Below are 12,160 nucleotides of genomic sequence, written 5' to 3'. Positions count from 1 at the left end.
TTACTAAATTGTCAACTGTATTTTGCAAATCAATCTTCGATCCAATCTCGCCTTGTTGGCTGGTTTCGTGTGGTGTGGTGAGCCGATGAGTGCATTCATTAACATATACATTAACATATACATTCATTAATGTAGAATTTATTCTTAAAAAAAAAGAAAGAAATATAGCACATACACTTTCAAACAAATGCGCGAATAAATGTGAACGAGACGATGGATTCGTCAATTATTTTCCTTCATTTATCAGAGCCTACCCTGATGCACTAATAATAATAATAATAATAATAATAATAATAATAATAATAATAACAATAATAATAATAATAATAATAATAATAATAATAATAATAATTAATTATTATTATTATTATTATTATTATTATTATTATTAGTAGTAGTAGTAGTAGTAGTAGTAGTATTGATCATAACAATAATAATGTTATTACCTGTTTTTATTTGTTTAACTTTGTTGTCCCATGTGCAGATCTGACCATGAAATTGCTGATGGACCACAACAAATGATCCGTACAGTCTTCCTTGTAAGCGAAATGAAATGTGTCAGAGACGCAAAATATTTGATGAATCTTTTATGGTTAATGTTTTTCCGATGTGCAAAATGCTCTTGTTTAACAGAAGTGTCTATGTGCAATAATATAAAATATGTGTGACTGCGCAGTGACAGCCCAAACCTGATAACTTACTAGCTGTAATACCTCCTCTTCAGATGCTCCGCGTGTAGGTTCCAAGTTATTTGTGAAGTTGTGTTCGTCTTCATCTTCAGGATTCCAAGTGCTGCCGTGCTAAATTAAATCTTTCCGAAGAGAGAGAAAAAGAAAATAAACCTTAGCGCATTATCGATTTTTAGTACGATTCGATCGTCGGAGTTGGAGCGCCGCTTCAGTTACAGTGCGAGATTGGCTCCACCCTACAAAAGATCAAGGGAACCTGCGCGATTCATGACGCCCCACTTGACATCACTCCGTGGACACGAGGTGGGGAGACGCGCTGTTATTAATGCGGGCCGGTCCAGCGCGGTGTGCAAGTACAGAGCTTAGAGTCTGATATGCGCACACGAGTGAATAAGGGACGGAACAGGATATAAGCGAGCAACACTGGATATTCACAGAAGGGAAAAAGAAAATGCCAATTTCTGGAGAGGAAATAATCTGATCAAGATCAGTGCAGTCTTAAAATACTTGAACAGCAACATTAATAGCGACGTCGTAGCTATTTTTTTCTGGAAAATTACAGCTCCCAAGAGTGGAACAGCTCTATTTTAAGGTGTGGACTAATTATCTTATTTTTTCTTCTCAAATTAAATTATCGGTTTCATGAAATGCGTTGCCTTGTTCTACAATAACATTTCAAAATAATATGTTGGGATATTCAGAACCACTGTTTGGAACAAAGTTTTTAATAAATTCCGCATTTTGATTGGTACCGTTTAATAGGCTCATTTAAAACAGAAATCAAAGACCTAATATCAACTTTTAGGGATGATTACTTCATAAAATTATTGTTCGCTTGGAGGTATTTATCTACTATTGGGACTTCATGCGATTCGGAATATTAACATTCGTTTAACATGCGCTCTCATCCGGAGCAATTTGGCCTTCAGTGTAATTTCACCAAGTCTAGAATAAGAATAAGTGTATGATTTAAACGGGATTTTACGAACTCTTCCAAGGCACCTCGTTAGTTAATGTCTGGCGCAAGTCAACCAGCGACCTCATGCTCATGGATCAGCAGTAATTTTTTGAGAAAAGATCAGAAACTTGAAAACATTTCAGCCAACGACGTTTAATTGTAACAAGGAAGATATCGGCACATTTAAATCGTGTTACGTCATTTACCAGTGCTAATTACTTGGCTAAACTTGGCTAAAGTTTCAGCATTTCCGCAATTCCGTTCGAATAATCTATTAATTAATTTTAGAATATATATAGGCCTCTACTGTAAGAAAATGACTAGATTGGGTTTGATCGCCGGAGAAACTAGAGGGTTGTAATCCGTATGGCATAGTTCCTTGAGCAAACACCATTGATCTGTGTCTAATGCGTTCATTCATCTGCGTTTGAGTGAATAGAAGAGACATAAAAGGAAACGGATACAAGGCAGACGGATTTGACCGCAATAATGAGAGATCGCAATCTGGGAGGAACCAGATCTCAGGAAGAAATCATGGATGAAAATTCGTTGATGGATTAATCGTGTCAGTGACACGGGGGCGGGGGCCAAGAGGAGGACTGTGACATAATCGAGCCCCCTTCCGTCATTTGTTTCAATGAGTTTTTATTATAAAAAATAGTAATTAAAAAGAAAAGAAAGTGTTGCTTTTTAACATAAAAAAACCGAAACGTTGTTTTGCACACTCTGTCCCCACACGCCTGGTGCGACATGGCCGCGGTCCTGGATGGCGCCTGTCTTACCACGCCAGCGCTGGGCGGCAGGAATGGGAGCGCCGGGGTTGCCACGCCCGCTGCTTGCAACCAGAGCGCAGTGAAGCTGCCGCCGTACTCCCCCGAGGCCACCGCTGCCTTCGCCTCCATCATCACCTTCATGATGGTCTTCACCATCTTCGGCAACATCCTGGTGATCATCGCCGTGCTGACCAGCCGCTTGCTGCGGGGCCCGCAGAACCTCTTCCTGGTCTCCCTGGCGGCGGCAGACATTTTGGTGGCCACGCTCATCATCCCCTTCTCCCTGGCCAACGAGCTGATGGGGTACTGGTACTTCCGCTCCGCCTGGTGCGAGATCTACCTGGCGCTGGACGTGCTGTTCTGCACCTCCTCCATCGTGCACCTGTGCGCCATCAGCCTGGACCGCTACCTGTCGGTGTCGCGGGCGGTCCGCTACAGCGGCCAGCGCACGCCGGGCCGCATCAAGGCCGCCATCCTCGTCGTCTGGCTGATTTCGGCGGTCATCTCGTTCCCGCCACTGCTGTCTGTGAACAAGAGCCCCGGGGGAGCGGAGCTGGGGTCAGGGCCGCAGTGCCAGCTCAACAACGAGCGCTGGTACATCCTCTACTCCACCGTCGGCTCCTTCTTCGCCCCCTGCCTCATCATGATCCTGGTGTACGTGCGCATCTACCAAATCGCCAAACGCCACACCCGCTGTCCGCCAGGGAGCAACGTCCCCCTGCCTCCTGCGGTCTCAGCCACCCCCGAGCACAATGGGGAGGGAGCCACCAACCCCCAAAAAATATGTGCTCTGGGACCCCCTACCGTTCCTCAGCCACCCGACCCCAGCTTACCCGCCTCCACCCCCGCTCCTGCCCCGACACCCACGGGGCCCTCTCCTTCACCGTTCCCCTCCCTGCCCCCCAGTCACCAGCCGGAGGTGCCCCCCAAACCCAGGGAGGGCCAGAGCAGGAAGCGGAAGAAGATGGTGGACAACAACAACGGCGGCAGCTCCAGCTCGGAGTCGGACGGGGAGGCGGAGGGCGGGCGTGCGGGTGCAGGGACCCCCGGCGCTCTGGGTCCCCCGGACGAGGCCCCCGGAGCCCGCGGCCCCGGGCAGGGCCTCAGGGACATGGTGGTGACGCCGTCGGGCACGGCGCTGATGGAGCAGCAGAAGGCCCGGCTGGAGGCCACGCCCAACATGGCCCGGCGCAAGGCCGTGCTGAACCGCGAGAAGCGCTTCACCTTCGTGCTGGCCGTGGTGATCGGCGTCTTCGTGCTCTGCTGGTTCCCCTTCTTCTTCACCTACAGCCTGAAGGCCGTCTGCCCGGAGGCCTGCGCCCTGCCCGAGCCCCTCTTCAAGTTCTTCTTCTGGATCGGCTACTGCAACAGCTCGCTCAACCCCCTCATCTACACCATCTTCAACAAGGACTTCCGCCGCGCCTTCAAAAAGATCCTCTGCAAGACCACAAAGGACACCCCGTTTTGAGCGGCCGGGTGAAATAATTAAAAAATGTTTTTTTGTATTTTAACTTAAAAGAAGAAAAAAATCTGCATCATAAATTTGTGACACTGCCGCGATATGTGATCACGTACTGTACAATCTCCGACAACCGTTGAGCATTTTTTTATTATCAACAAACTTGTTGTGCTTTAGTAATGGAAGAAGCCGCACTGCTTGCTCATGTCTGCCTCTGCCTGACGCCCCTGTGACTCATTCGTGAATGGATTGTGGTGGGGACGGGCTGTATGTTTTTATATTGAGCAAGCAGTCGATTCAAATGAATGCTGTGATTAATGAAGGCTTTTCTTACCTGGTGGGGTGGAAAGTGTCAGGAAAGGGAACCCCCCCTTTTTTTAAAAAAATGAAAAGTGAGGAAGGCACAAGGTTGCACCATTTTTTTGGATTGTTGGAGGTTCTGGGCATCAGTTATGTCCACAGCTTGGACAGTTTTTAATTGCGAGAGACCATACAGCACTTATTTTTTAAAGTTTCTACTAAATGAAACATCATTCAAGCAAATATTTAAAAAAAATTTAGGTTCACCTTCAGAAGATTTTGTGGACAGCTTGGAACCTTAGGGTCTGCTTTAAAAAACAAAACAAAACACAAAAACTGTGTCCTTGCAGAAATGCTACAGCACAACACTTAAGAGCTTATTTTTTCTTATTAATAACTGTTTCTTGATGAGGGTATTCTGTGGATTACAGGATCTCTCCAACACCCAGCAGAAATATGACATGTTCTCCCATAAGTTATTCTCTTTTCTGTACAAAAACAAATAATTTATGTTGGGGTCATAAATCAAGTGGTTGACCTTGACCCTCTGGTAGGAAAGGCTGCAAATACATGAAGTGGCAGTTTGGTAATTCATAGTTCTCTGAAAGAAAGACATTGATTTGTGTGAATTGTTTGTGAACAATGTATGGCTCTTTTGGTACCACTTTCTTACCTATAGAACCACTATTAACCTACCTGTATTGTCTCTGAACTCATAACACACACAAAAAAACGTTGTTGGATTTTACAGGAACTTTTAAATGGGGGGAAACATTTTTAACTAGGTTCGGCAAAGGTATGCTGATTAGCCAGGCATCAGTACATTTGACCTTTCTGCTAAATCAGAGTGATCGACCCTGGACAAATGAAATAATATGCTCTATATAACCACTGTTGTTGTTAAGTACCGCTGTGTGTGTGTTTATGCATGTGAGATTGCCTGTGTGTGTGAGAGAATACATTCTTACTGCTGTGTATATGAACCTGTGTGTGTCTGGGAGATCACTTGCCTCAGTATGTATGTGTTTTTGAGTGAGTGTGTGAGTGCAGGCATGCATGCACTGACTCTGCATGTGGCTGAGTGTGTATGGGTGGGGGTATTGCCTCCTTGTGCGTGTGTGTGTGTGTGTGTGTGAGAGAGAGAGAGAGTGAGTGAAACATTGGTGCCTCTGTGTGTACGTGTTTATGGGTGTGGGTGCGTGTATATGAACATTTTTGCCTCTGTGTGGTTGCTGCATTAAGTATGTGTAACGTGTGCCGGCAGCAATCCTGCTCTTCATTAAATCAGCTGGTGTACAATGCTGACCGCTGTGGACCGAATATACACACGCTTTGTATAAGTGATGTTGTCACGTTCTGGTGCATTTGCGTGTGTGTGTATGCGTGTCTATGTACACGTGTGCATGCGTGTGTGTGTTTTCTTTGTTTATTTGTGTGACTTTGGGGCAGCTGGTATACTTTGCATGAATGGCACAAGAAAGCCTGTTCTTAACCATCTACTGTTCAGTGGCCTGTGATAAAGACCCCGTATTATCTTCGCAGCAAGTGGTCTACACCATGTTTGGGTGCCTCTGTGACATGCCATAGGAAAAAACTGGGATAAGTATGTCACTTGTCCACATAGAACCCTGAGAGGAGCTCCACTAATCATGGAGTAAGTTGGTAGGAAGAAACAGAATAGCCCCATTGGTGATTGGCTGTACGTCTGGAAGGCCTTGGAGATGTAGCCAAGTACCATTGGCTTTGTTCTGTTTGTTATTGTCAGCATAGGCCGTATTGGTGGTGGGCTCCTCTGTGGTTTCTTTACCACCAAAGCTCTCCTTCATTATTCCTGGGGTTGTGCAGGAAGTGATGGCAGTGGGAGCAAGTGGCCAGCACTTGGAGATACGTAGCTAAGAGAGGAGCATCCTGGTCAAGGGGATGTCACCAAGTTCGATGAAGCTCAGCCTCCCAAAATACAAAAAAACAGCAAAGTGGTGATGTTCAAGCACATTGTTTATCATGTTACAGTGAATATTGGGTTACTAATGTTTGCCCCATTTTGTGTGTGTGTGTGTGTGTGTGTGTGAGTGTGTGTATGTGTGTTTTTTGGACAATTACCTATTTATTATTTGCTGCCTGCATTGAATTGTTCTATCAATTAAAGCAAGCTACAACAGTGCACAAAGAAAAAAAGTCTAAATGATGTGAAAAGGAATAAAATACAACAAAATGATTTTAAGCATTTTCCTGGTCTCTGTGTGTCCGTGCTTGTGTGTTTGTGTATATGAGCATGTGTGTGTGTGCTTACGTGTGTGTGTCCTTGCGTGTGTGTGTCTGTGTGCGCGTGTATAAGTGAGCGTGAGTGTGTGGGTGGGAATGGGATTGGGGGTTGCCAGTAGAGTGGGGGCATTAGCACATACTGTTCTATGTTTTTATATATTTGATTTATCCCTTATTTTTCTAGGTGAGTCATTTTGGGAGAGAAATTATATTTTCTCAAGGGATACCTGGCCAAGAGGCAGCAGCAGTTCACCGATACTACTGTTTGCCTGAGATTGTAAACGCGCTGTTTCTCTTCTACTGCACACAAGTAAACCATTGAAAGCACTTGTGTACAGTAGCATTAGAAGAGGTTACACAGGTTCAATGCATTCATAGTGGTAAATAATCCCTTAGTTAATATGGAATTAGCAGTGGAATCAATAATATTTAAGCATTTTGTTTGAGAAAAACATACACTCACAAGCACTTTATTAGGTACATTTTTACTTTATTACACCTACTTATTGATGCGATTATCCAATCAGCCAAATGTGTGGCAGCAGTGCAATGCATAAAATCATGCAGATACGGGTCAGGAGCTTCAGTTAATGTTCACACCAACTGTCAGAATGGGGAAAAAATGTGATCTAAGTGACTTTGACTGTGGAATGATTGTTGGTGGCAGACGGGGGTTTGAGTATCTTAGAAATTGCTGATCTCCTGGGATTTTTATGCACAACAGTCAGCAATGAGCAAAAATGCCTGTGGTCAAAAATGCCTTGTTAATGAGAGAGGTAAGTGGACAAAGGCCAGACTGGTCAAAGCTGACAGGAAGGTGACAGTAATGCAAATAACCACACATTACGACAGTGGTATGCAGAAAAGCATCTCTGAACACACAACATGTCAAACCTCTAAGTGGATAGGCTACAGCTGCAGAAGTCTAAAAAATGTGTAATAAATACCTAATTAAGTGCTCACTGAGCGTAGGTCTCAGGTTGGATAGATTAGCCGTGCGTGTGGGATGTGCTGTTCTGTGTAGTCTCGTGATAAAAACAGGTACTGACATTGATGTCGGGGGAGAGTGGCTTGAGGAGAGAAGGTGGAGGTGGGAGAGGGACCATGCCTGGATAGGTCCATATCTGGTAGAGGAGATGTAGGGTGGGGTGCCAGAGTCAAGACAGAGACCCTGAGGCTATCAGATTACCGTCCTTGTAGATGACGCTCTGGTGTGATGGACCACTGGGTGAGAGATGGCCAAGCCTCAAGGAAGTTTTGACTTAAGGCTGTCAGTGACCTGGGGGCAGGAGAGCTGGGAGGGGGGGCTGACCACAGTCTCTCCAGGCCAGAATCAGATGAGTGGGAAGTGGGTGATGGGGAGGGGGAGTGGGGAGAATGCATGCTCTTGTTTGCGATTCCTGAGGGAGAATGGTGATTATCAGCATCCTTGTGGTTTGTATTTGCACCATAGTTTAAGGAGCCATGTCCCAGATGACTGCCATCTTGTTTAAGAACTCCATTTCCGACCCAAAACAGATTTAAGTTGTCGATGAAATCCACTCCATGCACAGCAAAGGCTGTTGTTACCCAGGTATTAAGGCTGAGTAGCCTGTCCTGATCCAACACTAAGTAGGAATTGGGCCTGCAATTAATGTCTGCATTGGAAGCTTAGCAAGTAGCTTCAACGGGTTGAAAAAGTCCTTCTTCAACAGCTCAGATCCCTGTGATTCCTTAGGGAGGATATCATATAACCCAGCATGCCCAATGACCTACTGTGCATAGGGTTTGGTGGAGAGGATTTGTGGTGTTAACTCTGTTTGTTATGTGTTTCACTGTTGCATTTTGGATGAAAGCATTTTATCATCTTGCTCCTTATATTTCTGGTGATTGAGCCCCCAATGAGTTTTTGTTCACCATGTATTTCATACCAGTGTTCTAGTTGAAGCTCTGCCGGTGCATGGATGTGATTATTTCTTGAAGTATTTCTGTTCCTTCTGCTCCTTCTCTCTGAGTGACAAGCAGCACCTCTCCCCACCCCTCCCTACCTCCCTGTGAACCTTAATTGTTGTCTCTGTGACTTGCTTTGTGTATCGGTATTCTTAGTTGGCTAGGTAAGCAGTGTTTGGATAGTTAACTTTGGTCACTTTTGCTCTGTTTGTTTGTTTCTTCGTTCTTAAAAAAAAAAAAAAAAAAGGGCCCTCGTCCTTATCTTTGCTGTACAGGTAGCAGTTGAAATTGTACTTCCCTCTAGGGTCTTTCAGCGAACTTATCCCTGGTTATGGGTATGCACTTTGTTGTACGTCGCTCTGGATAAGAGCGTCTGCCAAATGCCAATAATGTAATGTAATGTAATGACGAACAACATCTGTCCATTTGATGATGGGTGTAGAGGCTTTCGGTCTGGCTCCCTCTGTAATCCAGTTTGCGGAGTTTGTGAACAACGTTAGTGGAAGAGGTCCCAGGGCTGGCTCAATCGCATCACGATCGAGCCAGGGGAGGGTATCAGCCAGTTCAGATGCTGAAGTAGCTCCATGATTCTGGGCTTTGCCGATCATCACTGAGCACGGAGAGTGGGAAGCCTCCGTGTGCTGGGGAGGGAATGTACCTGGGCTGGCTGTCCTGTAGCATCCAGTTTAACTTCTTGTAGGAAGGAGTCTATTATTTTCTCATCTCCTCTGATTTGGTAGAGTGTGCTTATTCTCATCTCGAGATGAGATGAGGCAAGCTCTGCCACCAGCTTTGTGCAATTTTGGCATTCTGTGTAGGTTCTCATTTTCAGTCCCTTGGCAGACAGTAGCTTGGCCTCCGGGCTGGAATGTTGGTTGGTGTTAAAAGCTGACAGTCATAAAAGATGCCTGAAAATAATAATACAATAATAGTAATAAATAAGTTATATAAAAAAAGAATCTGTGAAAGAAGCTGGGAAGTAGAAAATAGATATCGCCGCGGGAGTTCACAGAGACACGTCTGCTCTCTTCGGAGTTCAAGGTCAAAAAAAGTCAGAAACGAGTTCTGCACTGATGACGCAATACCCCCCATCAAACTTCCCAACAGCTCAGAACAAGACACCATTTTTCACAGCTGCACCACAACTGCATCTCTCCAACTGCGTTGGATATTATAGAGCTGAACACTGAACATTGAACACTGCACCGTTGCACACATTGTACTATTGTATGTTATTATACACTATTGTACTGTTGCACACTATTGCAGACCTGACTTTGGACTATAAACAGACCAATAAAGTTGATTTCAATGTACATTCAGCAGTTTTAACATAGCAGCACTGCCAGTTTGTTTATTAAACTGAGGGATGGGTATGGAAAGTGTAAAACTTGGACGGAGCTATAGCTTGTGTATCAGACTTTTTATACAGCTGAGAGCAAGTGGCAGATAATCTAGTGGGGAAGTGGTTAGGGGTGGGGACCAGCTACCAGCCAGAGGTATGAATATTTGCTCATCTTTGAGAGCTGTTTCCTCAGGAAAATTGCTTCACAGTAAGATGTACCAATATTCAAAGATGCAATCTTCTTAAGATATCTGCTCATTGTAGTGTATGAGACATCATCATGTATGCACAGCAGTCTCCCCTCTCAGAGAGCATCATAGCAGTATGTTGTGGGTGCAGATTCTTCCTGAACAACGTCTGGAGTCTGCTCTTTCCTCACCACCTACTGAAGCCAGCTGGTGGTCCAGGAGCTGGTCATCTCCTGTCACTGATCTACCTGCCTCCGCCACCAGGCCTCTGCAGCTCAACCAGGGGACTGCTGGTCATGAACCTCCTGATGCTCGCCCATGTCACCCCCCTTCTCGTTTTCCTCCACTGGCTAGAAAAGCCAACTGCCATCAAATTTAAAAAAAATTATTTTGAACTTTTAATCTCTCTTTTACAAGCATGCCCTGGCCAAGTAGTAATACAGTACTGTAAATAAAACAATACAAGGCCATTGAAAAGCTACAAAATTGAGGGAAAAACAAACTTTAGATAATGCCGTGTAGAAACTTGCACATTCCTCAGTTACAACGTTTTGAAACAAGTTTTGAATTCAGCAAAAATAACAGGGCAATTCTGTCCTGATATATTCCTGAATGTAATACTGGTAAGGCACACTTTCATAAGACACTGTAGACCAGAGTATCTGTTGTATAAATGTAATACTATATAGATATAAACAGTATACTGGAATATAAAAGCTCAGCCTTTTCTCTTAGTGTCTCTGTCTTCATCTATCTCACAATCTGTCATTCTCACTCTGCTTCCTCCCCCTTGTTGGAGCCATTCTTTCAGCCATTTTGATAAAGTGTTGCTGAGTTTTTTTTTTTTTTCATTATTCATCATCTGCCACACAGTGGGATTGAAGAGCAGCATCACATTTGACAGTGTGAAATATGGATGTTCTGTAATGGAAATGCTGCTATTGCTGTTATGTTTGATTCAGCAGAGATGGTGACCCAATCCACCAATCCATTCAATCTTTGGTTTAATTCCAGGTCTACACTGATGTTTTAGCACCAAAATTATATTTTCATTGTAGATGCACACACACTCAAACATGTTTTAGTTTAATGACATTCTGCTTTGCTCTGTCTCTCTCTTTACTTCTTGTAGCAAGACATATACCTTATATACTGTATATACCTTTTTATTCTGTGGTTGTGAAGTATACTTCACAGGAAATGTATTTAGAGTGCTACTTGAGTGCAATTTACAACCCTAACAAAAATGACCCTCAGTGAAATTCCTGTAGTTTCGCACACATCTGATATAATTTGTCCAAATCCATTTATGACCCTTCGGCTTTTTCATATTTTTTGTCTGCCTGTGGTGATCATTGACTAAATCACTACCTATTCAATACTAATCAGGTGTAATTTTACTAGAAATACAGAATTAACACTGATGCTCTTTTTACAAAATAAAAGAAAAAGGTATACATAATAATAATAATAATAATAATAATAATAATAACTATTGTACTTGTACTATTGGATGTTATTATACACTATTGTACTGTTGCACACTATTGCAGACCTGACTGTGGACTATAAACAGACCAATAAAGTTGATTTCAATGTACATTCAGCTGTTTTAACATAGCAGCAGCACTGAGGGGTGGGTGTGGAAAGTGTAAAACTTGGTCGGAGCTATTCCTTGTGTATCAGACTTTTGATACAGCTGAGAGCAAGTGGCAGATAATCGAGTGGGGAAGTGGTTACCCCCGTGGTTAAAATGTTCTCTATTTTCTCCTCTCTCCTCAACGCACCACCTCCTCCACCTCAGTCCTCCTTCGCTGCTGATGACTTTGCTGAGTTTTTCTATGAGAAGGTCACAGACATCCGCAGATCCTTTACAACCACTGCCCCCCTCACTGTGCCCTTCCCCCCCTCTAGGCCCATCCCTTCCTTTTCCACTTTCTCCCCCCTTACAGACTCTGATGTTTCTCAACTCCTGCTCTCCCACCGCCCTACAACCTGTGCCCTTGACCCTATCTCCTCTTCTCTTCTCGAGACTATCACACCTGACATTCTCCCATTTGTCACCTCCCTTGTCAACTCCTCCCTGTCTTCTGGCTGGTTTCCAGCATCCTGGTTTTAGCACTCCGCTGCTAAAAAAAGCCTACTCTGGATCCCTCCATCATCCAGTACTACCGCCCGGTATCTCTTCTTCCTTTTCTTTCTAAAACCATAGAACGAGCTGTTTCTAGTCAACTTTCTTCTTTCTTTTCTAACAACA

General features: G+C 44.1%; 1 protein-coding gene across 1 annotated transcript; it reads left to right on the top strand.

Moving 5' to 3' along the window:
- The first annotated feature begins 2,397 nt into the window (after positions 1-2,397).
- LOC133141564 (alpha-2B adrenergic receptor-like) lies at positions 2,398-5,855 on the top strand. Its single transcript, XM_061262133.1, has one exon. The coding sequence runs from the start codon at positions 2,398-2,400 to the stop codon at positions 3,886-3,888; it is 1,491 nt and encodes a 496-aa protein (XP_061118117.1). The 3' UTR covers positions 3,889-5,855.
- The last annotated feature ends 6,305 nt before the right edge of the window (positions 5,856-12,160 follow it).

Source organism: Conger conger, chromosome 12 (assembly GCF_963514075.1).
Source record: "Conger conger chromosome 12, fConCon1.1, whole genome shotgun sequence".
NCBI classification, from domain to species: domain Eukaryota; kingdom Metazoa; phylum Chordata; class Actinopteri; order Anguilliformes; family Congridae; genus Conger; species Conger conger.
This window is presented reverse-complemented; position numbering and strand designations above follow the sequence as displayed.

Coding starts and splice junctions, on each gene's coding strand:
- LOC133141564 (XM_061262133.1), top strand. CDS start 2,398: ATGGCCGCGGTCCTGGATGGCGCCTGTCTTACCACGCCAGCGCTGGGC.